Source organism: Branchiostoma belcheri, unplaced genomic scaffold (genome assembly GCF_001625305.1).
Source record: "Branchiostoma belcheri isolate BF01 breed outbred unplaced genomic scaffold, Haploidv18h27 scaffold30, whole genome shotgun sequence".
Lineage (NCBI taxonomy): Eukaryota > Metazoa > Chordata > Leptocardii > Amphioxiformes > Branchiostomatidae > Branchiostoma > Branchiostoma belcheri.
In genome coordinates this window covers 1,887,520-1,915,190 of record NW_017803910.1, presented here as the reverse complement: position 1 = coordinate 1,915,190, position 27,671 = coordinate 1,887,520, and the positions used below count along the sequence as shown (strand labels likewise).

At 40.8% G+C, this 27,671-nt stretch overlaps 2 protein-coding genes across 3 annotated transcripts in view; one reads left to right on the top strand and one right to left on the bottom strand.

Moving 5' to 3' along the window:
• Window positions 1-2,674, top strand: part of LOC109474180 — a 5,647-nt gene extending 2,973 nt beyond the window's left edge. Inside the window, exons 2-4 of one of the 2 annotated variants that reach the window (XM_019774430.1) lie at window positions 706-1,584; window positions 1,921-2,104; window positions 2,479-2,673. In XM_019774430.1, the coding sequence (XP_019629989.1) occupies window positions 724-1,584; window positions 1,921-2,104; window positions 2,479-2,642 (1,209 nt within the window). In that variant the 5' untranslated portion in view covers window positions 706-723 and the 3' untranslated portion in view covers window positions 2,643-2,673. Of the gene's footprint in view, window positions 1-705; window positions 1,585-1,920; window positions 2,105-2,478 lie in introns of those variants that run through there. The other variant, XM_019774431.1, reaches the window with a different exon arrangement.
• A 1,972-nt stretch (window positions 2,675-4,646) lies between these two features.
• LOC109474206 (hemicentin-1-like) lies at window positions 4,647-26,885 on the bottom strand. Its single transcript, XM_019774459.1, has 10 exons — window positions 26,322-26,885; window positions 13,226-13,347; window positions 12,615-12,840; window positions 10,966-11,265; window positions 10,424-10,580; window positions 9,606-9,721; window positions 7,213-7,437; window positions 6,310-6,351; window positions 5,517-5,699; window positions 4,647-5,012 (listed from the first exon to the last, which is right to left on the bottom strand). The coding sequence occupies exons 1-10, from the start codon at window positions 26,404-26,406 to the stop codon at window positions 4,768-4,770; spliced, it is 1,701 nt and encodes a 566-aa protein (XP_019630018.1). The 5' UTR covers window positions 26,407-26,885; the 3' UTR covers window positions 4,647-4,767.
• Between the last annotated feature and the right edge of the window lie 786 nt (window positions 26,886-27,671).

Genomic DNA, 27,671 nt, shown 5'->3' with positions numbered 1-27,671 from the left:
TTGAGCGCGAAACCTTCTCTCCGTGGCAAAAACTCCCTCGGCAGCAAATCGTCCCTCGCGGCCGCATATTACTCGCGTCGCTCAGAGACTGAAAATAACGCCGACGCCCAACAAGACTGCGAAGGAGGCTAATCTTCCTATACTAAAACCATGTGTTCAACACTACGGTCAGGGCTGCTACCTCTGTTTAAAGGGACTAGAAAGTTTTCTACGGAACCTTTCTTTCACTAAATGCCTCCTCTGGTTTCAAACTGCGAAGTGTTACGCTCAAAAGTTACTAAAATGCAGAAGTAATATTGTATGAAGCTATGGATCGGTTGTCGTGAAATTTGGTAGGTGAGTAGGTCTTCATGAGATCTCAAAATGATTAGTTTTTTTTAGGCTTGTTGAGCTAGGGTTATGAATTTTGGATGGTGGGTAGCTCTCCCGGTTTGCTCGGAAAGAGATGACATCAGTTAGGGCCTCCTATCAGCTTGTTCTGGAACTGCAGGAGCGTTAAAAATTTTGAGGGATAATAACTGAAGAAAGGTTTGACTGATTTTTTTGTATGTAGCTAGATGAAATTATGGCATAATTAGCTACTGATAATCAATATCTAATTTGCATGACAAATGAGGAAAATCTAATGGGACGTAGTTAAAAGATCAGTCCGTACGTTCTACAAATTCAAAGTATTTTCCAAACATTGTATTTTCTGATATCTAGAGAAATATTATAGTGAAGATGTCAGCAACAAGCGAGATCGCCATTCCTCAGTCTGCAGAAGACATCGCCCCCTCCTGGGTACAGCAGGTACTGCAGAAGGACCTCCCGGGCGTCTCCATCACGGACGTCCATGTCAAGGGATCCATCAGCCAAGGCGAGGGGTTCATGAGCGATATCATCGCTTTTGATGCTGTGGGGATCAGGAATGGTGCGAGTCAGCGATACAGTCTCGTCGCTAAGCTGACTGATTTCGAGCGGCCGCTAACGATGATTAAACAGTGGTCAAAGGACTTTCAGATCAGAATGGAGACGACTGAGGTCAAGTTTTACTCCAACGCGATCCCTGAGCTCCTCTCTGTGGCAATCCCAAGCTACGAGATCAAATCTATGCCAAGGGATGAAGATGACGACTCTCAGCCTCCAGTCGATTCCTTGAAGTTCCTCCCCAAATGCTACTTCGCCGCCACCGACCCGAGCTCCATGGTGTCCGTCAGGGTTATGGAGAATCTCAAGGCTCAGGGCTTCTCCATCAAAGCCGGCAGCCAATCGCTGAACCGTGAGGAGATGATGCTTACAGCCGGGGCGCTGGCGCAGCTGCACGGCCTGTCACATCGGCTGGAGCTCCGCGCGGGCGTCCCTCTTCCCGAGAAGTGCGACTGGATGATAGTTCGTCGTTCAGATATCCAAGCTGTGTTGAAGGACTTTGCGGTTGGCCGATATCTGACCGGCGTGAAGGAATTCGCCGCAGTGTTTCCTGACCAGACAGACCTTATAGCTCGTCTGGAGAAGTTGTATATGAAGATTCGTCCCATGGAAGACGACCCGAGGCCAAAAGTGCTCAGCCATGCAGATTGTTACATCAATAACATCATGATCAAGGTACGTTTTGTATGTTTATGTTTTACCTTCGCAGAATATTGTTTTTGCTCTCTTCTTCCTCTCCTTCTTTTCCAAACAAATAAGGTCAATGACCTAAACCAGACGTCTGTCACCATGGTAACTTGTGTCGGGTTACATTACGTTGCAATTTTATAGCAGGAGGGATTTAGACTCCTGTCTGATCATATGAATGTGTTTTCGTAAGAACAAACAGAGTAGACCATATGCGAAGGTAAACATGATGCATTTGCTCTCCAAATATTACCTTCCTAGTTTCTTTAATGTTTTTTCCTCCAAGCTGACTTATCATTACTGTTGTCTTTGTTCCGAACACAGTACGCAGAAGACGTGCCCACTGACGTAAGGCTGGTGGACTGGCAGACGCTCAGGTGCGTGCCTCTGACCTATGACCTGACCCTCCTGTTTCTTTGTAACGCGGGTTGGGACGTCTTCCACAACCACAGGGACGCCATCCTGGCTCACTATCACCACAAACTGATGGAGACCCTGGGTACAAACGGTAAGAACCCTCATTATCACTGTACAAATTCCATAGTATAATGTTAAAGTCGGATTCATTTTAATATCTTTTTTGGCTTTGCACCGTTGTAATGACTAATTGTAGAGTGAAACTCGTTGCCACCAAGCACAGTCGGGGCATCACTACTAGACAGCTTTAAAAAACTACTGCAATTAAATATGCAAAGATTGAGTGTAACAAGCCATTTGGGGTGATATAGCTAGCTGCCGCCGCGCCGCGTGCCTGCGAAGCTGGTGTTACGCCGAAGGGCGATTATACCGGCTATAGCGATACAGATGCAGAATGATGTTCATCTCATTAAAAAGGAGCAATCTGTGATATTAAACGCCATCCTTGCGTTCCAATTCTTGCAGAATCCCCGGGCTTACGGAGCTACACACTGGAACAGCTGAAGGCTGACTTCAAAGCCGACTGTCTGAACGGAGTGTTCAACCGTTTCATACGATTGATGGTCCTGCCTGCGGATCCAGATCTGCTGAAGATCCTCCAGGAGATCCAGGAGTGGGGAAGTATCTAAATGTACACCTTTGTAGGTGTAATGCCTGCCTAACCACTTAGCCATATCATACTGCCATTATTGTTATCTGTTTTTGCATATTGTATATTTTTGATGGCGATGTATCTTGATGTATTATTTGTGTCTGTGCTATGTATCTCTGTTGATCACATGAGGAGCGGCCACCCTCGTAGAGAAACCAGCTTTCTGCTGCCGGCTCCTCACAGATTTTTTAAAAATCTGTGAAGCTTAATAAATAAAATAAAATAAAACATTGATTAACTGCAGACAATACAAAATATCTATCCATTATCCAAGGTTTAGGTTTTCTAAGGTAATAATAATTAACTTTATGAACAATATATTACAATAGCATCTATATCGTTATTACTAATATGGATATATTTGTGATAAGTATTATGAGACAGACTGCTGAAACATAACAGTACTCACATTGTATACAATGTGTTTAATTGTTTTCTTTAAATCACGAAGCAAAACTATGTACATCACAGTTCTCTATTCTACATCAGGGTAGTTACGCAAGATGTCACAAAAAAAACATATTATAGTTTCACGGCTCAAAAGGCATATGTAAGACAAATAACTAAAAATACAAATAACTTACTAATACAGAGTAAATGTTGTGTTTATAGCTAGCCGTCGCTAGATGGCACTAAGCAAGCAATTGTAGTTTTATTATAAGTTTGAGCATCTCTATGATTTGCCAACGCTTGATATGTTAGCTGTGACATTTTCTTCTTTAGATGAAGGATGTAGATGACATTAAAACTAACACTTTTAAGCTGCGTTTTAAACTGCATTTTCTTCACTATACTGGCATTTGCAATGAGTCGTCTAAGCATCGGTAGACAAGAATATACTAGTATTCATGTGGCACTTACAGGTTTCATATACCACTCGGAACACATTTGCCAAACAAAACATCTAGCAAAGTAGAACAAACAACAACGAAGTTCAACCCTCTGGTATTGAACAACGGGTGATACGAATAGTAGTTTCAGAGCACACCGCTAAATGCAGTCAAGCTAGTGGCGGGAATCAAACGTAAACGGCCACTGACATCACCACCCTTCAAAAAGACGTCATCAGAAGAGGTCGGTCTTCTGTATGACTGGCAATTAATGTGATCAGAAAGGACGTGCCAGCCATGGGCGCTTGAAGTACGTTTCTGAAGTGTAGCATTTTAATGGCCCTGCAGGGATTCGGGTTGAGTGCTCAAGTCTGGAATATCTGTAGAGACAACTCAAATGCGCACTGGCTCGTATCTTCCCAAGTTGTTCAGAAGTATTACTCTTGATGTAGATATGAAATAGATGTTGTTTTATCCTAACATGTTATTCGTGATTAGATAAAAATGTCATAAATTTAAGCTTCTGTCATTTGCTTTTCTTTAGAAAACACGTCACTCATCTTGCACATCAGTCGATGATCAGCAATGAAAACATTAGTGCCACACATAACGATTCTATCGCGAAAACGCAGACACCATATTATGATTAAGCTACAAAGACAAATATTATCCTTACGCATACCACTGTCTACGTAAGCCTTTTTCTTGGGTTTACCTTTCAGAATTTAACCCACAAAAACAACATACCACCATGTACTCGTGTAGAAATCGTTGCTGTCTGTAAGATACTGGCTCAGCCAGCGTTAACGTTAACTATTGGCAAACTGTTGCCGCGTAGTCAACTGTGGACTACCTACAATGTACGTCACAAGTTTGTACTCAAGTGTATGTGTTACTATGTCTTAATGGTTGTATAATTGCCCCGTGCATGTACTGAGGCGTATGTTCAAAGTCTTCGAACGATTGTCCTTGCGATGTTTCCTATTACTGCATCACTACACAAACAGTTGTAAATACTTCCGTCGTATTGAAACGTAAGAAAACCTCTGATGAACAGATTCTACATCTATCAATCTGTACGTCTATCAAAAACTTAGACGTTTCACTAATTAACCCATTCTATGTCCCTTTTCTAATTGGTCCTTTTTTTCATAATTACTTGCACTTGAAGTGTTTCACTGTGGCAGTCAAAAGCCAATGTGGCTAGTTCGTTCTCCCACAGTTTTTTGCGGCCAAGATGGCGGATGAGTAAACTACTGCACTACTAATACTCTATACGCTGTGTTTTGCGACTTGTTTAGCCAACGTGTGCTTCTTCTCCTCCAGCTTTAGCGTCGCCGCCATGCCTATCTTGTCGTATTTCTTGGTTATCGTTCCTCCCTCGTCGTGGATCTCGACTTGAAGAGGGAAGTTCTTGTCGGCGGCTGCGCGAGACTTGAACTCGGCCGCGATCTTGCGAGACATGTCCCGCTGCTCTCGCTGCTTGTCGTCGTTGAAGCGATTTTCTCCGACGAGATCTAAAAAGGAAAAGCAGAAAATGCATAAGTTAACACTTGTTTGTTGTTGTTGTTGTCCTTGCTTAACGTATAATATATCGCTAGACGTGGTCTCTTGGTGCTGGTTTACGTTTGGTTCAGTTCGGAGTCAATTGTCTCTCCAGGTATTTAACACTTGGTGTTGCAAAGGGAACTTAACTTTCTATAACCTTATTGATACCATTTTGTACGGGCAAATGCTTGAAATCAGATCCACGATAATAATTCCTTATTTACAAAATTATGCTCCAAGGCTATTTGCATCTACGGTGTCAAGGAAAGTTAAGTAAAGCAGTAGAGAACATAACGTTACAACTATTGTTTGATCATCCTATACTACTTCTTTGCTTGCCATTGGGAGGTGTGACTTCTTCTTTTAATGCAGTGACAGAATAGTCCCACGTTCTGCATAATAAGTTGGTTTGTGAAACGTAGTCTTTTCTTTATTGTTTCTCAAAAATTCAAACACACTTTTGATGATAGTACCTTCAGGGTCAATGACCTCGACGTAGTTGGACGGGAACAGGCCCAGCTGCCCGTTGAGATAGCCGAACCACCAGCCGCCATTTTCACCTCGGATGACCTCTATGACGTCACCGACCTTCAGGGTGAGTTCATCCTCATCCTGAGGAGTGTAGCTGTAGATGGCGCGCACCATCTTTTTCCGACCTGTCGAGATTAAGGAAATGGCTATAGTTCTGCTGCAGTACCAAGGTCAGCCACCAGCAGACCCATATTTGACCTTGACCTTTGTCGTCTGAAGGCCTACCCAAACACCGAATATTATCACAATCCATAAGTACATTAATAAGTTATTCTTACTAGAAACACACGCACAGGCAGACCAGTAACCTTGTACAGAAGTCTTTTACTGTCATTTTAAGTTCTGCTGCAGTACCAAGGTCAGCCACCAGGACGCACACATATCACCTTGACCTTTGTCGTCCCAAGAGCTACCCATGTACCGAATATCATTAAAATCCATAAGGGCTTTGTAAGTTGTGATGACCAGAAATATGCAGAAACACACACACACACACGTTAGCATGCCTGTCCTTGGTGCTGAACACTATACACACGCACATACACGCGCGTCCTTGGTGCTGAACACTATCCATTCGCACATGTATACACGCGCACGCACGCGCGAGCACAGACCAAAAACAATACCTTCATTTTTCATGGAGGTAAATAGTGATCCCAGAGCTACCTCCCATGCATTCCAAACGGTATTTAAGGTTATATGATATAATTATACTAGTACATAACTAACCGCTACCTTTGTCACTCCTCTCCTTCACATCAGCCATCTCTTCCTTTCCTACAAGAGAAAAGAGAACAACGCATCTCATTAAGAATACGTATTATTTTTAGTCATCACAATCTACACTTAAAGGGAAATCTGGCAAATTGCTGCAGTAGACCAAAGAAGCTACAAGTCAAGTTATTTTGATTCCAGAGACTATACTAATGGTTATTTCTGTTTTGCGAGGATGTTGAGCTTGCTCGTGTGCGTGCTTGATTTCTCCTTTTTGAGACCAGGCAACACCTGATCACAGTTTCCGTAGCTTAACTAACAGTAGCGTGGGCGGCATGCAGCTATATTCAAAACGCAGAAGTACATCTATTTATTGTGGCAAATGCAGGTTCTTTCAACCATTCGTATGCAGTGAAACTTAGTAATCAGAATCTTACTAGCTACAACTATACGTTCAAGTCTTACATGTACAAATGTGTTAAGTCTAAGATTTATAGAAATAATGGTATATTAGGTGATAGTTGTTCAAATTGCACATATATACTTATTGCATGCATATGGCATCTGTCTGTGTCAGTGGGTATATAAACCCGTAGGATATATTGAATTTAGTTATGTAATATCATATTATAAACACTGCACAAAATCCGATATTTAAGTGTGCTTTAAAGTATGTGTTAAGGCACCGTTACGCCAGGTGTCTATAAAAACGGAACCATTACGGATACTTTAAGATATGCTTAAATATTGAATTTTATGACGTGAACATTTAAGAACTTGGCTTCTTCATAATCTCGGGCGGTTTCGTATACAAAAATACATATATAAGACATCTATCTGTGTCAGTAGGTATATAAACCCCTAGGATATACATGTACTGAATTTGGTTATATGACATCATATCATAAATTCAAACATAAGAACCTGGCTTCTTCATGATCTCGGGTGGTTTCCTTCCCAGCCGTTTCTTGGCGAGATACTCGAACTCCTCCTTGGCGGCCTTGTAGTACATGGACATGTTCTCCCGCTCCCTGTCCTTCCTTCTCTTCCTGCGCAGCCACACGGCCACCACCGCGCCGCACGCCACCACCAGCAGCGCCGCGGACACACCGCCGGCTAGCAGGGCTGTGGACAGGCCGCCGCCGCCTTCTGCGGGTGTCACATGAAAGAAAACCGGTCACTGATGTACTACAAAATCATGTGAAATCAAAGGCCTATTGAAATCAAATAATGGCTATCTATAACCAGAATTAGAAGGTAATATTTGAAAAGGAGAGACATAATAGAAGTTTATTGCAAATTCATGCCCGGGGGGCTAATTGCAGATTACAAACATAAAAGAACAATGAAACGTAGTATAAAATAACTAAAATCTACATGATAAAAGGTAGTTGTCTAGAGCTATAGCTATATCTAAAACTATGTCTAAGGGGTTTGACTTCTCTTTTTTAGACTATGGAAGACGTAATGTCCCACCTTTTAATGTCCCACATAATGTTAACCTTCACATGATCATGATCTGCACTAACAAACTACTGCTCTGTTTATTCTTAATTAAACACATTCATAAATATGGGGACCAGTCCCTCCTGCTACTTGCTGAATAACGTTATCCAACACCACAGGGTCTCTTCTACAGCACTAGTTACCATGGTGACAGACGTCTGGTCCAGTCAAGACTATCACCTTAATATACCTTTATGGATTTCCATATGCAACTTTTTTTTTAGTTACTAATTTCATAAACTTTCCAATAGCAATGTAGGCATGATGCGAGTTCTGTCTCTGAGAACGAATATTCCGATCACATAAAAATCACCATAATTTTCTGTCATTTCAGACCTGACGGCATTCCCGTATGACCCTAATTCGTGCCATCTGCCTTGGCGAGCAAATTGACTCATCTGTTGGGTATAATTGGCGGCTAATGCGCCGCCATTGTGCGCCAGCACGTCAGGAGACTGTACTGTTTTTATGTTTACCTTCGCAGGAAGAAAACATATTGTTTGTTTTTGCTCTGTTTCTTCTTCCTCTCCTTCTCCAAACAAATAAGTTCAATGACCTGAATCAACTCACTGTTTGAATCTTGTACAGAAAACCTTTTGCAGTCACTTTATCAATACATTTATTACTCTCCAAGCAGGGCTTTAGGCTTCGACTTACGTTTTTGACGTGTCTTAGGCGTTTTTGATGGATGGAATTTATTTTTGTACTGGTATCTTTTTTTACGCCAATCAAACATGGATACTGCCCTGTGAGTTTGATACTGTCTTGAAAATTTGATTCTTTCTTGAAACCACCAAGAGATCTGCTTGGAGATTGTACATTTCTATAATCTGCCTGGAGCACAACGTGAGGAGGGAGCTTCTATAGGATAAGCAGCGCCGCGCTTGGAACTACGTCAGGGTAAACATCTCCAAGAAGATCTTTTGTTGATGTCTGCAAGACAGTATCAAATTGGAAAGATACAGTGTGTGACAATCCCACACTGTATATTGGTAATATACAGTGTGGGATTGTCAGGGAAGAATGTACGTTTAGCTGACGTAAGAAAACGCCACAAAAAGCGAGATAAAATGCATAAAACACGTCAGAAATAAGCCGATGCCTGAACCTGTGCTTGCAGAGTAGATAGACAGCCGCTGAACGCGCTCTGAACTACTTACGTAAAGAGGATATCTTTAGATTATCATAATAAAGATCTAAATTCCTCTCTCACAGCGCCGAGAATTTGTCCTTTTCAAGGGCGACTCTGCTTAACAATATACGTTCCATAATGGATGTCGGTCATGTAATTGCTTAAGCCAAGCGTGCACCTCCACCGCACTGTGTAATAGCAGTCTTTATCTCTCTCAGCGTTCTTTGACAACTGTAAATGATGTGGCGCCTGTTTGCGAATTCAGCGTTGCTTGCTTTTGCGAATCGACGGGTTTTCAATAAAAAATTATTATAAAAATAACTGTGATCACACAAAAATTCGCTCCGATCATTATATTGTCTTCCAGTATGAACGCCATACATCTGTAATGTTGAATATACAAAAAATATATTCTTTCCCTCACACTTATGCGTAATGTATGAGAAAATGAACTCATTGGAAATATTATTGTATCTTTTTCTGTGTAGCATTACAAATCTTAGAATAAAGCTGAATAAACATTATACACTGTGACACAAACATTAAACACACACACATACACACACACGCAATCTCTCTCTCTAGCTGGATAGATGGATATAGGTGGAAGGATGGATGGATGGATGGATGGATGGATGGATGGATGGATGAATATTGTTAAAGATGTCCAAAGACGTACCTAACAGTTTGAGGCGTATCCTTTTTGAGTCTGTCCTGCCGACTCCGTTCCGCGCAGTACAGATGTACTCTCCACTGTCATTCCGCCTCACCACCGGGATGACCAGCGTGTTGTTGCTGAATAGATATGATTAATGTGTTATAGAAATTATATATCTGAATATGATATTTATTTATTTATTTGAAATTGCAACATGGCAATACAATGTTGCCGCCAGGCAGCTGATAGCTGATATTGCGACATCATAATACAAATATACACAATAGACACATACATCATCATGTTATCACTTGTGCAATTCAGCCAAGCAATGCATATTGGCTGCCAATCAATGTGAATAAACAGTTTCAGTTACAGATTCAGTTACATATGAATACGAATATGATATGGGTATCAATGTGTTATAGTTTTATTCAACACGAATATCATTAGACTCTTATGGAATTTAATAATTTAATATCACATGTGTCTTATTGCTAGTTATCATGTACTAAGAAGACTGTCTGCATGCATGCATTACTCTGTGAAACGTTTGCATTGTGCTGTGTACGTTGTGTATTTTGCATAAAGAAATTATGTTTGCATGATTGTGTTGAATAGAGACAGTGTGGTGCACTATAACCATGTAAGGCTTGCTATAACAATGAGGTGAGATTTCTGAAGCGCGGCAAACTGTACTCCTTTAGTGCACAAGCTCCTCCGACACTGTACTTGTCTTTTTTGGCCAATTTCTACTTTTTCCAGCCGCCTTTGAAGCCTGGTAGAGGCTAGATTGTAAGGACAATTTTCGGCATGCGTATTGTTGTGATCTTTCTCACCCAGGGAGGGCCTTCATGCCTATTAGCGGAAGTGCCCCCTCTTTAGACCACGTCACTTCCGCATGTGGGTTTCCGTCAGCAGCACAGAACAACCTGACCCCCTTGTCACCGACGTACACTCGCTCGGGGTACGTCACGTTCACTATTTGAGCTGGATCTGTAATAAAAAAACAACATCATCTACTACTAGAAAGCTGAAATTTTCAAAGCAAATACATAATATTTACCTTCACGTGGTTTAGCCTAACAAACTATTGACCAGTTTATTCGTTGTCGAACACATGCATGTTTCTGGTGACCAGCTCCTCCAACTCAGTCTTGCAACTTGCTACATAATGCAACCCAACACCACAGGGTGTCTGCTACAGTAACAGTTACCACAGATGCTCCTGGTCATTGACCTTATTTTTTGGAGAAGAAGAAATTGAGCGAGAGTAGTTTTGCAAAGGTAAACATGACATTAACATTATAAACATCTTAGAATATCTTTTTTTTTGTTTTCTTAAAGCATCAAACAATAATATATAATCCCTTGTACTCACAAGAAACTTTCATGACCATGCTGTCTTCTACCGGCCCTGTCACGTGATCAGCCACGCATGTGTACGTCCCGGCATCCTCCTTGCTGATGTTCCTGATGACGAGTGAAGGAAACACCGTGTTGCCGTCCTTGTATTTGGCACTCGGGCCGCTCGCCGTGGTGTCCACGGGCTTCCGGTTCTTCAGCCAATAGAGTGACGTAATTTCCGGTTTGGCATTGGCGACAATGCAGTTGAGAGACACGTCTGTTTTGTAGATGGCCTGGTAGGGATCCTGGGGTCCTACCGCTACAGTGGGTGGAACTGGAACAGGAAAAATATATTAAAGAGAGTATAATGTGTTGATCCTAGTGGTTTGAAAGCAGGAGCATATAAAACAATTAATGATTAATTTTTTTTTACTTTGGCAAGGATGGAGGCATTGTCAATACGTAACTATATACATGTAGCTTATCTCCAAGAAAGTCTTTTGATGGATGAAAGACATAATTCAATGGTGGAGACAGTATCAAATTGTCAAGACAGTATCATATTGTCAGGATAGTATCAAATTGCTGTTAATGTTGTACGAAAAAAGAGAATGATACCAGTACTGTAAAAGATTCGAGAAACACTTAATATATTGCGGAAGAATGACATCTTCGAACTCTTTTTTCATGCATTCACAGACACCATATTGAAGACACCAAAAGGAAGCTCATATCTTTTATTCCCCATTTTCTCTTTAAGAGCCTTATTATGGCAGAAACATCAAGTGGAGGAACGTGTTATTCAGCTGGCCTATTTTTACCCGTCAGCTCAGCCGCTCCTGACGGCAAATTGAGGATTGAAGCGCGCTCGACATGAATAGAATCATCCTTAAATGCAACCGCTAATTCGATTTGAAGTGTGCAGGGCTCGAATCGATTTTGTCAGTAATGCAGACGCCTTTCAGAGGGATCGTCAGTTCTATTCAGTTGGCCCCCTCCCCCCTGAGGTAACTAAGTGTCTCCTGTGAACGATATTTGCGTCCGCCCCTCCATTTCCAAGGTCAACTTGTAAAGAATCGTCTAATGCAACTTCAGGCAATATACCACAGTGACTAAATCAAATGTAAAAGCCTGATGACAGCTGCTTTGGGAGTTTTAGCAAGCAGAGAAAAGGACTATTCAATTAAGGAAAAGTGACTCGAATGCGGCTGGTGTATGAAACCAGTTATTTTCATTTTTGTCAATGTCAGGAGAAAAGGTGAGGTGCATTTCTCCAGATGGTTTCTTCATTTAATTAACCGTAGTATCAGTCACGATAGGAAAAATACAGAGTTTTGATGGTAAATCTATTCTAAATGGAAGGTTGATGAAGAGGTTTTACAACTTGAATACTACATGGAATATATGCGTACATTTACATCCTTCGCGTGGTCTAGCCTATTGTGACCACCCCCTCCAACTCGGTCCTTGTTAGTACCTTGCTATATAATGTAACCCAACACCACAGGGTGTCTGCTACAGCACCAGATACCATGGTGACAGACGTCTGGTCCTGGTCTTTGACCTCATGTGTTTGGAGTAGAAGAAACCGGGCAAAAACAATATGTTTTCCGTCTACGAAGGTAATATAATACGTAATTTGAACCCGAGAGAGAGAGAGTTATTTTATTCTTGCCTACTTACCTTGTACTTTAAGGTTGATAGTTCTCTCTTCTTGCCCCTCGTTTTCCACGATAACCGTGATGGAATACTTCCCCCCGTCCGTCTCCTCCACATCAGTGATGAGTAGTGAAGCCTGATCAACCTTCTTCGCCCTGCCCGACAGAGGGCCCATCGCATTGCCTTCTCCCGTCAGCGGGTTCCACAGATAAACCGTTGTTTTCCTCTCGTCACTTCCATCTGCGTCAATCTGGGAATAAAGTGCGTTTAGACGTAGTTACAAATTTACGTTTTGACAACTACCACGACTACCTAGAGTTACCACTTGCCAGTAAAGGCAGTATCACAATGGGAGGAACACTATATCAAAGAACAAAACTTTATCTTTATAAGGTCTTTCTTTCAACGATGCTCGATAAGTATAGTGAACATTCCCTGTGTATGGGAGCATCATTGGACCTTACATATACATGTCTGTGTGGCTGTAGCAATAATCGTTTAAATCTTTAATCATTAAAACATTTTACAGTGAATTTAGAAATAGTCACAAATTATATTCTATGTAATCTTTTCTTAGTATATATAAAAAATCTGAAATCTGCAAAAAATTCCTGTTTAAAAATAATATACTGTACCTTCATCCATGTCAGAGCAAACAGTTGCGCTGTACTGGTGTATGAAGCCTCCAGAGTTACTGTCCCTCCTACTGTCGCCGTCACCGTACTTGGTGATGTCAGCCCTGTAGCCGCTAGAGCACCTGGGGACGAGAACGAGAATCGTAGAACGCAGGCTAAGGGATATTGGAGAGAGGACTAAAGCTAACTAGCTAGAGATTAAGTCTAATATTTGATACCTATCTATTTTATGTAAAATCCTTCCTTTGAATAATATTTAAGGTGTCTAGCAATTACTGTTTCTTTTTTATTTTTATCTTTTCCAAAATCTGTACTTCTTTACGTTTCGATGACATCCCATCCCGTAATAAAATATGGTCACCATATTAGATTATACTTGATAATCATATATTTGTGTGAAAATATCTTATGAATATGATATATATATATATAATGGTGAGTATACTCTTCATAATTTATCTGCTATATGTGTACGCTACAAAATATTTCCATCCAATAATTAGACATTATCTTACAAGAATATAATACACAAATAACACCGTGAAAGGCTAACGTTAGAGGAGACCCGAAGGTCACGTAACTGGAGATCTTAAACTGGTTCCTACAAGCCAGATACATTACACCTTCGCGTCGGTTCATTCATCTTCTTCGTAATTACGACGAGCTTCCAAGCTTGACCCTATAGTCGCTATGTATGGTCTGGGTTTCCGGCTGTAATTTGCACAGACGGATAAAACTCGCTGCCAATAGACTAGCTCTGAAATATTAGGTTTGTGCAGTACAAAGAACGCGACGTTAATAATTAATGGGAGTCAGACAGGGCAGAGTTTTAGAGAATATCAGCTTTGCTGTTGTACGTGAATGGGAACGTTCTCTTATTGGTAAGCTGAGACCACGAGAACTGAGCTTGTGGAGCTGTGGGTGTCGTTGAGTGATTACAGCACGTCAGGACGGTTACGTGGCTCATTTAGTACGGAGACAAGTCCCGACATGGAGTTCAAGATGTTGGCACTTAATCCCATGGAGTAGTGATTTTTACGAACGCCATGTATCTGTATCTGTATAGCCGGTATAACCGCCTTTCGGCGTAACACACCAGCTTCGCAGGCACGCGGCGCGGCGGCAGCTGGCTATATTACACCGATCGACTTGTTACACCTAACCCTTGAACTTCTAGCTCTAGACATTGTTTAAAGCTATCTATTGACAGTGCCCCTACTGTACTTGGTGACAGTGAGTTCCACTCTGCGATAGTTCTAGGAAAGAATGAATTCTTGAACACCTCAATCCTTGGTTGATAACTCTGGTACTTGAATGCGTGGCTATTTCTTGTTCTCTTCTGGGCTGGTATTAGGTACTTAGTAGTTGGGACATCCACCAGTTTATTAGTCATTTTGTACATCATGCATAGTCTAGACATCTTTCTTCTGTCTTCAAGTGAGGTCCACTGTAGGTTTCTTTTCATTTCCGTGACACTAGCACCTCTTACATAGTTGTTCATACAGAATCTTGCAGCTTGATTCTGTGTCCTTTCCAATTTGTCTTTGTCTTGCCATGAAATGGTTATCTTCAAGCAGATCTTTTGGTGGCTGTCAAGTTGGCAAGGCGATAGCAAATTGGGAAGGCCGTATCCATGTGCCACTCTTGTAACTGGAAAAAGCACGATTACATTAAAGAAAGCTTAGGAAAAAAAACCCTCAACACATGAAAAATAAGCCGATTAGCATACCATTTTTTTAAACGGNGTACGCTCAATGCAAGGCCATTTGGCCACTTCTAGGCATAGAGCTAGAGGTATAGAACTGTAACAGCAACTTTTCTCCCTGAGTCATACCTGGCGGAATTACCTAATTACGCGATCTTTATTATCTGCGATGAACAAAGGTGACGACAAGCGATAACGTTTTGGTTCCGCCGGGCCCCTATTGAACATGAAGGGGCAATCAACAAAGACTATTGTAACCGGCCCCTCTCCATGGCGTGATGTGACGAAATCATCGACAGAGAGGTATCGCCTTTGTAAACGTCGTCTGCGTTGCTAGGATACGGGAGAGGGCTAACAATAGGTAGTCTGGTCTCCTGGTATTAGGCGATTCATATCCACATGATGAGACGCGACAAAAACATATTATCTGCTAGTCGTGCGGAGATAAAGCGATTTGATTTGAACATGTTGGGACTCAAATATGAGTCTTCAATATTCTCTAATGCAATTGGATACAGGATAGGATAAGCATGTTTGTTTTAGAGCGTAGCAACGGTAGGGTTCATAGAGGTTCATGACATTTTCACAAGACTTTGTTTTTGGACAGCAATGGTAACTCCAGGCATGTTACTAAGACATGATCCTAATAAATGTACGTTTGGTTTTCCGTTTTGTATGAAAGTAAACGGAAAAACGAAAACATCCAAATTTTTTCAACAAGGTCAAAATTAGGGTAGGAAAGAAGCAAACATTACAATCACTCTAGATAAATACATATATAAATATTATGTCCGATCAGTATGTTGTTATTAAGTTAGGTTGGTTTCCCATTTACAAATCCAAATCAAGTCAATTCATTGATCCAAAAGTGACATGAATACATATAAAAAGGTTTGACTGTCTTTTAAGCCAATACCTTAATATTTACCGACTCCAATCAGGATTTCTGTCTGTAAAATCGGGGATTCTACCAAATCGGCAGATCTAACGATCGGTCCCTAGCCCTCTTCATCCCCCCTGACATTTGTGGCTGATCCCTGTGCAACAGAAGCGTCAGCTGGATTCCGCATAGAGGCCATTAAGGATGATAATCCCACAGCTGTCACAGGCGTTTTGCGCAAATCTCCCTTCATCTTCCAAGAGCATCGCAAACCCCTCTGTACAGGAGGTTTCACGGAATAAAGCTTACTTCTTACTAGGAAATTTGTTCTCTCTACTTGAACAGCTTTTAACAGAGGCTTGTAGAAATAGCGGTAAGGTCATTGGGTTTTTGTACAGGGGGTTTCACCTGATCTTCACGGAATAAATCTTACTTCTTACTAGGAATTTTGTTCGCTCTACCTAAATAGCTTTTCCCAAAGACCTTACCATTTTACCATTATATTTTTAAATAATGGTAAGGTCATTGGGTTTCTGGTTATGAACACAACCCGCTTCATGCATACACCACCGCCCCAATGGGCACAAAAACAACTTTGTTACGATTGGATACGGCGTTCGTCATTAAATATCAATAACATACTGATCTACTCAGTAACAGTAGTGACATACGGTACAGTTGGTTCTAAAATATGTGAATCGCGGAACCCATAATCAAAGCAAGCATCAAGAATATAAACATTTACTTGTATTTCACATGTTACATGCTTAACAGCTTCACTTGTTAAGCTGGTGTGTTACGCCGAAGGGCGGTTATACCGGCTGTACAGATACAGATACAGAAAATCAATGTGGCTTGTTCGTCTTTAAACATTTCAAACCAGATTTGCAAAAACAATATGCAAAATCACAGTATTGACTAGCTATCTCTCTTTTAGTGCATCTAAGGAGGTTTAAGTGAGTTTTTGGTGCGTCTCAAAAATTGAATCACTAAGGGATATGCTAATGAAGGTTTGAGCACGCTGTCGCTATGGTAACTAGGCACTGAAGGTGACATTGCCTTATATGTACATGTTCCCACGTCTATGACTAATGCTCTTTATTAAGAAAACAGTGATTACATTTTATAACTCCTAGCAATAAAACATATGTCAGAAAATAATGAATAATAATTGAAAAGCTTTTACGTGCGCTCTTGGTTGGCATCTACTACTATATAGTTAGGGTAAATATCCTGAAAAATTGTCATGTTTGAATTAATGGACAAAACCTTTGCTGGCTTCCGGAGTTTTCTAAACTAAAAAGGTAACATTTGCAAATCAAAAATAATGTTACCTTCGCACATGGTCTGCCCTGTTAATTCTTATTAAAAATATTCATATATGGTGACAGGAGCCTAAATCCTGCTATGAAATTGCAACATGATGTAACCCAATACCAGTTACCATTGTGACAGATGCCTGGTTCAGGTCATTGACTTTACCTGTATAGAGAAGAAGAAGAGAAAAAGCAATATGTTTTCGTTCGGTAAACATAACTACACTTACACATACTTACATACACCATCCGTTCATCGTTTTGTGCATAAATCGTCTAGTTCCTAGAACACCCACAGAGAAGGTACACAAGGTAATCCATCTTTAACACGAACATTCTGAAATTTTACATACATCTAAAGTATTCACTATCTTATCAAGCACGAAGGTCTGTCTAAGAATAGTACAGAGCAATTAGCATCATATCGTTCTATTCAGCTTCTCGTGAAAGGAGTTGATTACATTGAGCGGGGATTAAAATGAGAATGAATGCGAAAAACATGCTTGCTATCTTGGGCAGAACTGTGCCTATCTAGTTCTATGCCTGAATGTGTTGAGGTTAGGATCAGGTACAGTTCTGGATAGTCTCCGCGTATTAAAGAAAGTAGATTTTCCCCAGGCACGGTTCTGGGTACGTGTGGAGTGTGGACTATCCAGAGCCATGGCTGAGCATGGTTATGGATAAAGCACGGTTTTCTGGATATAAAAAAAATATTTTTAATTGTTGTAATAATCCTAGCAGTGTTTTGCAAACTGTGCTTAAACAGAATCAGAGCACGAAAACTGGTATTTACGCAAGCTTAAACTCAGCGTAAAGGCGTATATGAGTAATCGCTGCAATCGCTCATGTGGCGTGTTTTCATAGCGTCGTCTGTCACAGAAAATCGTTAGTCGCGCTACGCTTACGCCTGGTGGAGACATGCAGACACAGTTAACCAATGCTTACGTGGTGTCCGACACGGACTGCCGAGGGGTTGATTTACGGGCGGACCAAACAAAAAGCACCGGCAGCTTTCTCTTACGCGTATTGATTAATCTGTAACAAAAGAACATCTAGATTTGGATTATCTATCATGTTTATACTCTCCAAGCAGAGGTTTAGGTTTCGGCTTGTTTTGGACGTGTTTTTTTGGTGATTTTATTGGGGTTTTCTTTTTTGCACTGGTATGTTTTTTACGCTTATCTTTATCGAACACTGTCTTGGCGATTTGATACTGTATTGCAGATTTGTAGCCACGATAAGATCTGCTTGGAGATTATCGTCGTCGTGGCATGGCAGTGAATGAAGCACGAGTCAGATTGAGTAGTAGACTAACAATACAGGCAAAACATTTCCCGTTATCGCTACTTACCCAATCCCCACTGTTGTGAATACCGACTTAATACTGTAGTCTCCGATTTAAAGTAAAGAAATAAAACAGGAGTAAGCGGAATTTTAGGAGCGAAATAAAATATTTTGTAGGAACATATACAATAATAAACCACCAGTAAAAGTAAGAAAAATAAAACACAAGCCATTTTTTTACGACTAATGTTACTTCAATCTAAGTTGATATTGTTTTTACAAAACCTGCGTCGGTACACTCGACACTGTTTCGTGCCCGCAGTTTGACGTAAAATTGACACGACAGGCGACTTAGGTTTCAAGATGGCGGCTATATAACCTGTGATTAGGCGGAAATATATTACCTGAATATGCAATCTTCTTAATGCCAGCTCTCAGTGGGGAAAACAAGCTATTCTGTCTGCCCATGAAAAAATAGGGAGTATTTGGAAAACATGCTATAAAATATGTATTGAAACCTGCAGAACATTTGGTACAAATTTATATTTCCTATTTGCCTCCTATCCTTAATAGATGAGAATCTGAATAGGGAATAATTGTGTTCAATGGTGGATATGACATCGGTCATCATGATAAAATGAGCCAATTTCTATGCAAATGAAGTGAATTGACTGTAATTGAGGTAGAATTTTCATGATCTATAAAGAGTCCCCTCCCTCTCTCTCTCGTTTCGATGACAGAAATTTGCAGGCATTTTTCACAAACCACAGTTGTTGTTTTATATTGATTTAAAGACCAGCTGAACTTTGCTGGTCTGTAGGGCAAGGATGATGAGATAGAAAGATGGAGAAAGGACAACCATCTTTATACTGGTTCTAAGCGGTCAAAGGTCAGCAACCAAGCGATTGTTTAAAGAAGTGGACCGGAAAATCATAAATTACTCTGTTTGAAATTGCTATAGATTACAAACTGACCTCTGGGAATAAAACTATAGAAAGGAAATAATTGAGGGAACTTTGTTCACTGTCGGGTAAAGCAGTTCTTATCGACAACAATAATTCATGAATGAAGATGGTAAAAATTTGAGGAAATCTGGAGAATGGCAAAACCGGAGACGCCACATTCGTAGCCTCTACTAGGCTTAAGATGTAGAGATTGGCCACATCGACAGATATGTCAGGGGAGCTGGCTCGCTATTCGGAGTACAGTTCTTTAGCAGACTAACCCTTATGACATCTGTCTATTTGGCCAATTTCTACTCTTTACAGCCGCCTCTGAAGCCTGGTAGAGCCTATCAAATTCTAATATTGTATAAGATTTACCATAGCCTTACATAAAATCTGAAGATCGGCAAATTCTATAAAAAGTATATCAGTACCAGTGACCTTAATTGGTCAAAAGACTAAAATCTGCAACGACCTATTTTACAGGTGGTCATTATTAACATGTCATTTGTTGCCAATTAGGCGCTAGCTGGACATACAAGTATGTCATACATGTCCTATAAGTATCACAAAAATGCGCATGTCCAGTTTATCGCGAACCAAATACAAAACTCCTTCAAATCGTGACAACGATTAGCCTCTGCCAGAGTAGAAATTGGCCCACAAGACAGATAACATGCAGTGGAATTAGTCTGCTAAAGAACTGTACTCCTTTGCCATACCGACTCCCCTGGCATGTTATCTGTCTATTTGGGCAATTCCTACTCATATTCCATGCGCTTCCGAAGCCTGGTAGCGACTACTGACAACGATATGATCAAAAGCAACAACGGCTGAATGATCTTAATTTTTTACACGAGCGATTTCGGTCTTATACCGAAGTTTTGTGACCAGCCCCGCTGCAGTGTGCCACAAAGAAGAAGACGACCAGCAATCAAAGGGCAAATGAAATGTCATTTGCAATCAGACAATAATTGAAACTGGAGACCCCATTTGCTAGCATAAATAGGACGGGATTTCTTCCACTTGAGCAACAGGATTTTCCTCGCCGGGAACCCAGAAACAGATAGGCATACACACGACTTTTTCCCTGGTTATAGTATAAAATAGGATATACAAATCGATAAAATCGTTATGCATAATCCTTTGATCACATGGAATCAATATGCAATTTTTGTAGATGTTCAAGAAATGACACTATGATGCCACACCATTCATATTACCTACTCAAACTATCTATACACTATTTCATCATGCTTTGTACCGCTTCTATAGAATTTCTGGCTGTGCGTTAATGAAATGAAATAATTCTCACGTTTATGTTTCAGACAGCAAGTTTTTCTCATTTGCATTCACCCCACTATTCTATGCATGCTCCCGCATCGTTATATCGCTACCGATTTACGAATAGTTCGATTAAATCCTTTTTCTACAGCAGTTGCAAAACTGAAGCGATAAACTATTCATAATCCGATCGTCACACATGTGTGTGTGACTCTTAGAGCGTAGACGGAGGAGAACAGTTATATTGAAAAAATGAATCTTAGTGCATATTCCTGGCCAGATGGGCTAAATGCACAGAGGTCTAGAGGATATAAAACATGGAGTATTGAATACTGAGCCGCTACATTCTAATGCTAAGTGCTAAAAGTCTGTATATTTAATACAACATGGAGCTAGAAAAGAGACTTTTAACTCCATGATTACAACAATACAATATACTTAATACTGTTAATCGCTGTTTCTTCTCTCTTTCTGAAACATCAGCTGCATGAGACATAAGTACATAATTTGTCTACTATACATTCATTCCTGCACGACATCAAGTATTTGAAAGTGTCCTGCTTTGACATTTTCTTACATATCTTGTCTAACTTTTTAGTGTAAAGTTTAGATGTTGTTTTGAGGGTTGTTTCGGCCTTTGCGACGAGGCTACCCTGCAGTTTTCCACCCAATGACGTACGGAGTGAAATAAAATACAAGAAAGAAATTGAGTTTTAGAAGCGTTTAGTTGCGGTAATGAATTGTTGACTAACTAACAAACTGTTTGAATTGGTAACGGATAGATGTTGTTGGGAGGGATATTTAGGACTTTGAGATGAGCCTGCCCCGTTTGTGGCAGCTGCAGCTCAGAGATAGGAGCCGGCAATCCATCCCGCCACGGGAAGGGATAGTTTACGACAAGGTGTGACACATTTCTGATTCAGATTTCGGGGGGCCATCAGTTATTAGTGCTTTTAGGAGACGTGATTGAAATGGGGCTCCGATGGGAGGTAGAAACGGGTCGGGAGTCAGTTCGCTGTTTCCTTCTTCTCTTCCATTATAAGAATGAATGAGAAACCTTTGTTGTATGTTTATGTTACAAGCTAAGAGGTCATGAATAATAAGGCTGGTAGAGTATAGTATATAGGAGTTTTCAGTTACACAACCAACCTTGTCGTACCTTGCTTGCGTTTCGGTCTCAAAACTTCTGACTGGAATTCCGCTTTTAAATTACAGTAATATATTTTTTAAACTATGCACACTAATGTCAACTACTATTTACAGGTTCAACTTATCGCTTCTTGAGGAAGGAGTCCGACCGACACAGTTTGCTGTTTTGTCAGTTTCTTCCATTATACTTCGGCACAGAAGACGAACTTTATTGCACGGCAATTGTACATGGTACATGGGGACGTTTTTGGATAATAATTTCTAGCTTCTAAGACAAGCTTTGAAACAATTGAAACAGCTACCTTATCACAGTATGGTGGATTAAAACATGTTAGTCTTCTTAAGCATCAGGTTTCCAATACATTTAGTATTATGTACCATTTAAGTCCAGTTGTGTTACGTGATAAATTTGTCACCTGGTAAATGTGGATTTGCAAATCGATGGCTTATGTTAAAAAAGGCTCACTTACAGTGTACTTTCTCTACTAATTACAATTGATCAATATTCTGTTACATGGGTTGTCCTTTATCACAATAAACTTCTGTTATACGTTCTTAGCACACATGCTAACAGAAACTTTGACAGAAAATGGTATTCACAATGTTGGACCGCTCTTGTACATGTCCTATGGCCAACGCGAGGCATCTCTTAGTTATTTTGCAAACTAATTCTAACGTCCAGGCAAAACGGAAAAACTGATCAGGATTCAGTATTGTGTTCAATATTCCTAACAGCCAGCCAAACTGTGGGCTATTTTAAACAATATTTAAGGTACCCTCACCCCTGTATAATGTAATAGATATTGCAATACAGGAAACAATACACGCTTCCTCTGTACAAAATCATCCGATAAGCTATCTCAGTTCAAGGACATTATATAGACATAATGTGCCTGCACAGTTGTAATGTAACGATCCACGTTACAACAGATGACCCCCCCCCCCACACTCCTCCCACGCTATAAACTATGCGGAACTTTGCTGCTGCCACCACAGCTGTCGCTACATTTCCAAAGTTTGCACAGATAAATAGTAGATAGTGGTGTAAAAGGACGTAATGTACCACCCTATAGTATACATTGTAGTTCTTACTTTTTTCACTTTCCAAAGGATTCCAGACTTCGCATAAAATGCAGCGCTTTATACTTAACTTTTAATATTAAGACTCTAGCATGGCAATGTAATATTTGCACGAGGCAGTTGCTAGTTGATAACGGGACCATATAATATATTTCATACATACATATGAACAACGATGAACGCATCATAAATGCAATCAGATAACAATATTGTAAGTAGCAACAAACACACTGTACATAAACCTTAGCGCATTTAATTCATAGATAAGTACATGAAAGTACGCCCTCCTCTAGGAGCTACCACCACAACTAAAAGTACAAGGATATAACGTAGCACCCTATAGCACAGTTTCCACCATATAGCATAGTTCTTACTCTGCTCGCTTTCAAAACGGTCCCAGACTATGCATAAACTGGAGAGCGTTTATAGATATGCACATGAATGCGCCCCCCTCCCCTAGGAAAGCTCGTTAATGCCATGCTATTTGCCATCAGCAGGTACTCAAGGTTAATTCACTGGGGGGATCACGCGGGGGATTCGGAGGTAACGAACAGAGACGGACCACCGTCTGGGACGGACATGTCGGTGTAGGGAACATGTTACCCTGTGGTGTTGGTTTACAAGAACTTTATTGACACAACAACAGTACAGCGACTTTCGTATGGTCTTTAACTACATGTAGACAGACAGACAGATACGTGGGTACAACAAAATTAACCTACGTATATAGACAATAGATGACTCAATTTGTTCTAGTACTTGTTCTAAGGTCTAAACATTCTTTGATATGTTTACCTATTTCTATACAGTAAGGGTTACTTTTGCAAATGTTACCTTTCTAGTATTCGTATTGCTACAAAGAAAATTAATGATTGCCATTCAGATGACAATAATGGCACAATTGCCTGCGGCTAAAGTAGGTTGACAATACACTGCAACATGATGATAAAACACAGCCTTTTTTGCATGTTTTTGCAACAGCTGTCTTTCTTTCCTTTGGTAAACCATGCCTTAAAGTTACTAAATTTAGTTATTGCAAATCGATAATGTTGCAAATAATTCAGCAACAAAGGATTCTGTTTATATTGAATACAGCTCTTTGTTGTATTGAATCAATGATTTAAACAGCGTCTCCAATAGTTGATGTGAAACCCCACACTGCATACGACCGGCCCGTCCTGGGATCATTGATGTCGACTCACGAGTGAGTAACGCTCTATTTTAGGAAAATTGGTATAGATGGAATACATCAAAGGAGCCACTAACCGCTTATCCCTGGGGAGCCCGGGGGGAAAATGTACAAGTAAGCATAAACAGTAAAGTCTGCCATATGTGTACAGAGATCCGGCATAACCTTTCCTCCAAACATCCATGGCTAAAACGTTTGGACGTTTCGGCCAAGCGTTCATAGAAAAGTAAAGGTTACTACAAATGAGATACCTGCTTTAGTGCCTTTATCTACTGAACTCAAAGGACAAAATGCTACAAAGACTGCCATATGTTTATAAAGGTCCAGCATAACCTTTCTTTGAATGTAAGAAAAATGCACGGTTAAAACGTCGAATAGTATTTCAGTTTGGACTTTTCAGTCAAGCGTTCACAGAGAAGTGAAGTGTGATACGAATAAGACACTATAGCTACGATTGTGTTTGTAATAAGTATAAGGGACAAAATACCGTCCTTTCCAATGTTTTATAGCTTTATAGGTGGGATTTATCATAAACAAATGAGACCCTGTGTAGCTGTCTTTGAGCTTTTGCCTGAGCCAAAAGGATAAGATATCGTATCTAAAGAGCGACTATGATGAGTGTTTGAATCCTTTGTTTTTTGAAAAAGCTATGTCCTTCCCATCATGGTTTCTAATGATTGATGTACGAGTTTCCATTGTTTTTGGAAGTTGTGTCTTACCCAAGATGGTTTCTAATGATTGATGCATGCTAAAATAGCTTTAGAAGGGAGGAATTGTGTCAATCACATTAGCCCTGATAATGTTGACATTAGACATCTGTCTGGACATGCGGGGGGGGGGGGGCATTTAGTGAAATAAGAAGCAAACGTTTTGCAAATAAAGTCAGACTAGTAAAAATCCTTATTAATCCATATAACGTATACGTCAAACAAAATAAGCTCAAAATGCACACATATGTCTGCGTGATCTGTTCGTCGCTGCGAGATGAAATGTATAATTTTTGGAACTTAAAAATGTACAACTAAACTCCATTGTACAAACATTGTACGACGTACAACGCATGTCATCTACTGCTATATAACAAACGTACTAAGAGCCTAATCTACATTACATAATATATATAGGACGAAAAATGTGCTTTTTACAATCATTGTTGTCTTTTTGGTGTCTAAACACTTTTTGAAATATTATCCTACATGCTCAATCAATGGGTCGCCATGTACTAATAGCTTCGATCACAAAAAGCATTACTACATAAACATACAGTATGACTGATCAGAGACATGTTTTATTCTGAATACATTACGATGGCCTATGCTAATGTTTAAACCCATGACATTATTATTATTGCAGACATATCCCTGGGGGTCATGTGAAGCAAGCACAGCAAAATATCAGAATTTGATTATTACTAACAATTTTGACGAGGCCAATCATAGTTATACGAACGTTTAAAAATATTAACATACCAAAAATAATGTATCAAACTGTTGGAAGTTGACAAATAAAAAAAAGTGAAAAGAAAGTACTATACAGTAGCAGTTTTCGCCCCATCAAAACTAGTACTGTTCAAAACATCTGTGTCCCAGTTTGAAGTAAAACGGTCCGATAAGACTTTGAGGACGCTCTGGTGCACTATATTCTGTCATGAAATTATTCACACTTATTAGGCAAAGGAATATGCTACAAATATCAGCCACCTTCCCCATGTTAATTGAAAAAATGATATATTTTCAAGACCTACGTTTTCTGACGTTCGCTAAGGAAGTACATTCGTCGACCTTCACGCATATAAAAATAATAAAAAAAATCGAGGCTGAGCATGAGAATATTCAGCCTGTGTCTCCCGTTGTTCCCTATGATTTCGCTGAGGGATGTTAAGTCACTTTATAGCCGTGTGCGATTAGCGCAAATAGAATTAGATTCGGAACGAGCCCTTTTCTACCTCCAGCGTAACCATCGGACTGAGATTTTTGGCCCATTTTCGCTTTCCAATACCTGCTCCACACCCCTGCCTTACTGGACACTAGTAGTCGGAGAGAGTGTGTACATCCTTGGAAAGATTTTAGAATTTTTTCCCATGAATTTCGCAAAACGCGACCATAAACATGTGTCGATGTTACATCCCTTTCGAAATCAAGGCGTTGCCCTTTCGCATTTGACGACTATAAAACAACAAAGACCAGGAGTCGAATTTCTACCACTTGGATACAAACGGTACGAGCGTACCAGCCGGACTGGGGTAGGACAAAAAGTAGGACTAACCTGGAATTGTTCCTATCGCGGCACAGAGAAGGCCGAGTCCCAAGACCCTCGTCATCCGTGCCATATTATCCTCTTGTTTGTTCATCGCCCTCCCGACGTACGGCGCTCGCTCGGGAAACCTTTTCTCCGCGCCCTCCGGTACCACTGCCTCCCTCAGAAATGTCCCAAACCTCGGAGCTGAGAAAGCGGCATGGTTTCACCGGCCCACCCTGACCGTCTGGTCGGTAGAACACCGGCTGTGCCCCGCGGACAAGCCACTAGCGAACACCCACCGGCCTCGCCTCGCTGTCATCTCCTCGCGCCAACCAAATGAGATTTTGTAGCCCTTTTCAGAACGGATAAGGTAGTTCTAATTGACGGAGAGAACACCGCTGATACCGAAAGTGTCGTCTGCAGGCGCGGGGTAGATAGAATAAGTCGGAGTATCGGCAGAACGGCTATCTCTGCGAAACACGCGGACGGCTCAGAGCGTTAAGCCACGTTTTCGAGCCGCGGGAGCCACGCTTCGACTAGCCGGGTGCCAAAATATTTTCCCGGTTATTACATGGTTCGATACACGGCTCTTTTAATAATGTCTCCCCCGCGCAGGTGCCTAAGCCGGGCGCGTGGCATGAATTATGCAAAGCGCGCCTGCGCCAATTTAGCCCGATTATGGTAAAATCGAAGGCGGTGCGACCGTGTTTTTCACGCTGCCGGCAAGGTAGTCTCTAGCAGACTCTTTTGCAGGCTGAATAGATAGTAGAAACCGGCCTAAAAGGAATTTAGATGGCAGACTGGACCCTCTATGGCCGGCCAACTCCCCTAGCCAGCTACATTCTTTTTAGGCCGATTTCTACTATTTAAGTCAGCCTGAAAAGGAGTCTGGTGGAGACTAATGGCAAGGGGAGTCGGGGATTGTTCTAATAGTCTCCACCAGACTCCTTTGCAGGCTGAATAAATAGTAGAAATCGGCCTAAAAAGGGGATATAATTGACCAGAGGACCAATTATATATCGCATTTTAGGCCGATTTCTACTATTTATTCAGCCTGCAAAGGAGTCTGATGGAGACTAGACTGTCATATCCAGAACCGTGCTTATCTAGTTCTATGCCTGAATGGGTTAGGATCAAGCTGGATGGCCTCCGCGTGTCCAAGAACGTAGGTTTTCCCCAGGCACGGTTCTGGATAGGTGTGGACTATCCAAAACCGTGCCTGAGCATGGATCTGGATAAAGCTCGGCTCTGAATACAACAGAGGCTGTTCGGACCGTTTGTCCAAAATAATCTCCAAGCAGATATTTTGGCGACTGCGAGACAGTATCAAATAGGCCAGGCAGTATCTATTTGCCAGACAGTTACCATTTGTCACAC